We start from the raw sequence: 5,490 nt of genomic DNA, 5'->3' as shown, positions 1-5,490 counted from the left end.
CTGGTGCTGTCATGGCAGCCAGCCACCAACACTCCGCCTGTGGGGCCACCCCTGTCCCCTGACCCCCGCTGGAGCCATAAAAGACATCACCTTAGCTCTTCAGATTATAATCTTACTATGGCGATTAATGAAGACGCACCATCCAGTGAAGGATCAGGCAGGAACCAGCAGAGGGGAGAGTGGCCGGAGAAGAGGCGAGCTGGTGCCGCACATTTCTGGAGATGAAACCCCCATGCCAGAGCTGACACCTGCCCCAGGCTTCACCCCTGCGCCGCCCCAACACTGCTTGCTCCCCGCCTCCCCCAGCGCCCACCCCTCTCCGGCCAGCTCCTCGCTGCGCTCTGCGCGCTCGCCCCCGGCGCCCTCTCCACCCGGTGCCAGCGCCCCTGCTGCCCGGCGCGGGGGTCCTCCTGCGGGCTTTTGTTCGGCGCCCCGCCCAGGAAGCCCCGCCCCCTGGAGCCCCCCGCCCACGCCGCCCGATCGCGCTGCCTGCAGCCCCCTCCCGCTGCGGCCTTTGTTCCTGTTCCTGGAGCCTGGAGCCTGCCACGTGGTCCGCCTGGGTGTTGCGTGTGTGCAGATAACCTCCGACTTTATGGACACGTTACGTGCAGGGCCCCAGGGGGCCCGCGATGGGCCGGTTAGAAGCAAGGCGAGATGCGGGAAGTATGTTGGCTTTCTAAAGCCCCAGAGATCTTAGAAATATATCAAGTATCCCTTTCCTAAATAAGGTATTGCGGCAAGGAGCAGGTCTCCCACAAACATCTCACAGTTAGCTTTTTGCAGGCCAGGGTGAGGCAGGAGAGAAAATACGGTAACCTGACATTTAAGCCACCTTCCCTGCAACCTCTCCCCACCCCCACCCCCAAATTTTACCGGGTTGATCAAAAATGTAAAGAAATTAGGAAATTGGTGGACTGAAAAACATTTAAACCACTCCCAAATGCCCGCCCTAAGAAATAACCAAACTTCGCAGTATTTCATTCTGCAAGGCACACGGGCAGCAACAGAGGCGAGTGATTTAGACAGGTAGCAGTTCTAGATGGTTCAGACAGTAGACTGAGACGGAAATAAGTATTGAAGGCAACTGGCCAAGGCCCCAGGATCTGGAAGGGTGGGCAAGGGCGTGCATTCGGGCTTAGGAAGCAGCCTAAGGCTCCCTGGCAGAGCAGTCAAGACACCCAAGTTTGCCCCGCTGTGACTCGCGTGCGGGCCAATGACAGGAACACAGAACTTGCAGCCGGGCCTGGAACCCGGGTTTTACAGGAAAAGATCCTGGAGCTGTCAGGTGTGGCACAATCCCAGGTGAAGAGACAGTTGGAAGGCTGAATGCACTTTGCCATGAGGGGCGACGCCCCGGGCTCCCAGAAGGGGTGATAGACTGGTGAGGGTGAGCCCTGGCAGCCTAAATCCTGTCAGTGCTCTACTGTGGGCTCACCTTCCCCTTATCTGCAAACACATTTCTCCATGGCCTAAGGCGTGTGCTGAGAGGCGCTGAGCATGGTTTGTGTTTATCTTACTTCTTCCTAAGGATACTTGAATAAGGGAGTTTTGCAGGCACTGTGGACTCAATCAATTAGCAACAGTAACCCTGGGTTCATAGCACAGCACATGGACAGGAAGACAAATATAGTAAACAAAGGGTTTTTTTTTTTCCTTCCTTCCTTCCTTGCTTCCTTCCTTCTTCTCTGAGTTGTGCCAGCCCAGGGCTGCATGATGTGGGATAAATAATTTACCTTGTTTCCTTATCAGATTCCTTATCAGCAGACAGAGAGACCTCTCATTTTATATACTTTCCATTGCCCACCTGTGTGGTTGTTATGGTAGACTGGGATCCTGGCAGGAGACATCAGATTCCACTGCAATTGAGTGACAGAAACTCAGGTTGTGTGCTCAGGCTGTCTGACTTAAATCCTAGCGGCTGGGACTCCACCTTGCTTTGCAAAACAGCCACATCCAAGGGCACAAAGGGAGAAAGGAAAACCCCAAGAGTGTAGGGACACGACAGCCAAGAAGAAGGCCCACAGGACTGCAGAGAAACTCCTGACGTCCAGGTCTCCCACATGGGTGCAGGGACCCAAGGACTTGGGCCATCTTCTACGGCTTTCCTAGGCCACCAGCAAGGAGTTGGATTGGAAGTGGAGCAGCCGGGACTCGAGCCAGCACCCATATGGGATGCCGGCACCGCAGGCGGATGCTTAACCTCCGCGACCCCAAGGGTTTTCTATATGAGGGTAGTGCCAAATGTCCCTGGAAAAATGGAATTAAAAGATAAGTTTATCTGGGCCTAAAGAACCTTTTTTTGAAATCCAGGTAGTTGTTCCATAATAAACATATTTCATGATCATTGTGAAGACCTCTTGAGTGCATAGATTTCGGGGTTTTTTTGCACCCCAATAAATCGGTCTTATCATCCTATTTTCCACAGACTTTTGGCAAAACCCTTGCGTTGCTGCTTGAGGGTTGAAGGAAGAATCCTTGCAAAGGGAGAGTTTGACTGCTTTGGCGAGGACCAAGTGTGTGGGAGCCTGGAGCTGCAGGTGGGAGGGGTCGGTGGTGTTTGGAGGGTGCTGCTCGCTCCCTCTGCATGGGCTGCTCAACATGGAGACGTTGTGGAGTTCCCAGCGGATGTGGTCAAAGTTAGGAAAGTCTACCAAGGTTGGTTTTCCCCACGTGTAAACTGGGGGCAGTGATAGTACCTATCTCCGCGGTGAGGGCTGAATGTTGATGCACTTCGAGCCCTTACTGCTCTGTTCCCGGCTCATAGTGGATGCTCTAAACATCAGAGTCAGTAATAAAAATAACAGCTACCTTTGAAAATTAATGATGGGACGCTCAAGGTCAAGTCTCATTATATGGCAATAAAAAAGAAGGTAAAGGGATGACCCAGGGTGTATCCTCAGGTTACTTTTCAAAATTGGACTGGATTTCAATTTCTGTTCTTATTCTTCTTTCCTATTCTCCCTCAAAAGACGTCCTTCAAAATTGATGAAAGCCTCTGGTTAGTCACATCTTAAATATCTAACATATTAAGAGTTCTTGGAGAACGGAAGAGACATTTTTGTGATGGATGCATTAAATACTGCAGTATTGCTTTATAATCATATAGACTATTTTTGTATAAAGGTAAGAACGTTTTGATGAACTTAAGTTTGTAGTTATAGCACGAAGACACTGAGTTTGCAGCAATGCTCTCTGTGATTTTAAGAATGAGAAAAAATTCTTAAATGAAGCTACAGGTATTCTGCTACTATGCTTTAGAAAAAAAGGGTTGAAGGGGAAAATGTTGAGATAGTAGCCCTCCTTCAGAATGAGTTTGTGGGTGGCCATCAGCTTGGGTGGGTTTGGGGTGCTGACTCTGCATTATGCAATCAGGCTAATTTCCTTACACCACTTGGAGGTAAGGGAGCCGCAGATCCTCACATATTCCAGGGTTTGGGAAAAATAGTGGAGCTTCCAAGAGGGAATGCTCCAAGTTGCACTCAGCTCCTCGTTTGCCTTGGTCCTTGGCTTGGCATATTCTTGTGGAGTTCCTGCGGTCTCATGCCCCAGCTGGATCAGGTAATGGACAACGGGAAGCAGAGCTGAAGTGGGGGTCCCTCCTAGACAATCTGTGACTCCCTCCTGAAGTCCAGAAATGCCTTCCTGCCCCTTCTGTCCTCACTCCTGCCCTCCCCTTATTGTACTGTATTGTATTGTACTGTATTGTATTTTGACAGGCAGAGTGGGCAGTGAGAGAGAGAGACAGAGAGAAAGGTCTTCCTTTGCCGCTGGTTCACTCCCCAATGGCCGCTGTGGCCAGCACGCTGCGGCCGGCGCACAGCGCTGATCCGAAGCCAGGAGCCAGGCACCTTCTCCTGGTATCCCATGGGGTGCAGGGCCCAAGGACCTGGGCCATCCTCCACTGCACTCCCGGGCCACAGCAGAGAGCTGGACTGGAAGAGGAGCAACTGGGACAGAGTCTGGCACCCCGACTGGGACTAGAACCCGGGGTGCCGGTGCTGCAGGCGGAGGATTAGCCTATTAAGCCGCCACTGCTTTTAAAAAAATAACATATTTTCAAGATTTATTTGAAAGAGATGGAGCAATAGGGACACGGACACTCACACACACGGAGTAGGTGGGGAGAATCTTCCATCTGCTGGTTCATCCCTAAATGACTGCAATGGCCAGCATCGGGCTAGGTGGAAGCCAGGAGCCGGGGGACTCCATCCAGGTCTCCCACGTGGGATGCAGGGCCCCAAACAATTGGGCCATCTGCTGCTGCTTTCCCAGGCACGTTAGCAGGGAGCTGGATCAGGGCAGCCAGGACTCAACGGGCACCTGTATGGGAGGCCAGAGTCAGGGGTGGCGGCTTAGCTCGCTCCACCAGGACACGGGCCCCTTGCTGCTCCTTTAGGGGAAGTTGCCAGTTTGCAGGTGGATTCATGACTGTGGTCTCGCTTTAGAAGAACACGGGGACAGGCATGGAAATAGTAAAAGGTAAGACCCGGACATCAGAGAAGCGTGTGTTCTAAGCACCCTCCTTGCTTCTGTGCAGTAAGGGGGTGGATGTGAGATGGTCAAGTCTCTGGGTAAGGTGACAAAGGGACCCTCTGTTCTTGGTTTACAGAGAGCACACGGTTAATCCACCAGCGCACCACACACCAGCCCCTTTGCTCCGGGTGGCCGGGGACCGGGTGGCCACAGGTGTAGCGCGGTGGCTGCATATCTCCTCTCTCTCAGTAACTACCTTGGCCTACCTGGAACTTCCTAAGCCCTACAATGGGGTCAGTAGCGCCTGCCTCATTGCACTGCCCGGAGAATTTTCCAGGACACAGCTCACACACTTAGTAGGTGCTCCGTGAACTTCAGCCATCTCACTGCCAGACCCTTCTAAACCGGCCCAGGGCCCAGGCCAGCAGTTGCGAGGGTCTTCGTCTGTGCGGGGCGCAGCGCGACAAAATGGCATTGGGCACCGCTGGAGGCTGCGGCGAGGGGCCCGGAGGGGTGCAGGCCCCCTCCTCCTGCACCCCAGGCCCCGCAGGGCTGCCAGGCGGTCTCCCGGGGGCCCAGCACGCGGAGAGAAGACTGGCGAGCGTCCCGGCGTCAGCGGAGGTGCGGCAGGCGCCTCCCAGGCACCGCGTCCCCGTCTCCCGCAGGCGCAGCCCGCCAAGGTCGCGCGGCCCCCGAGGGCTGCAGCCGCACGGCCCCCGCGCGCGGGGGGCCCACGGCGGGCGCCTCGCGCGCCCTCGCCGGGGAAGGGGCCTGGGGGCGCCGCGGGCCCGGAGAGCCGGGGGTCCCGCTGAGGAAACCGCCCCCCTCTCTCCTCTCGCCGGGAATCGGCGGGCGAGGGGCGCGTGCGCGCGCTCACACACCACACACACGCGCCCGCGGGCGCGGGCGCGGGCGCGGACGAGACCGCACCGCGGCGCACGCGCACACGCGCCCGCCGCCCAGGATGAGACGGAAGCGATGGAAAGTTCCACCCGGTTCGCGAGCCGTAGGTAGCAG

At 55.3% G+C, this 5,490-nt stretch overlaps 1 protein-coding gene across 1 annotated transcript in view; it reads left to right on the top strand.

Annotated features, from left to right (window-relative positions):
- Positions 1-5,401: 5,401 nt before the first annotated feature.
- Positions 5,402-5,490, top strand: part of MRPS6 (mitochondrial ribosomal protein S6) — a 67,277-nt gene continuing 67,188 nt past the window's right edge. The window contains exon 1 of the mRNA XM_062205662.1: positions 5,402-5,479. Coding sequence (XP_062061646.1) covers positions 5,438-5,479 — 42 coding nt within the window. The 5' untranslated portion in view covers positions 5,402-5,437. The remainder of the gene's footprint in view (positions 5,480-5,490) is intronic.

This window comes from Lepus europaeus, chromosome 2, assembly GCF_033115175.1.
Source record: "Lepus europaeus isolate LE1 chromosome 2, mLepTim1.pri, whole genome shotgun sequence".
In the NCBI taxonomy this organism is placed as follows: Eukaryota; Metazoa; Chordata; class Mammalia; order Lagomorpha; family Leporidae; genus Lepus; species Lepus europaeus.
Note: the sequence above shows the minus strand (reverse complement) of the source record. Positions and strands in the feature narration are given on the sequence as shown.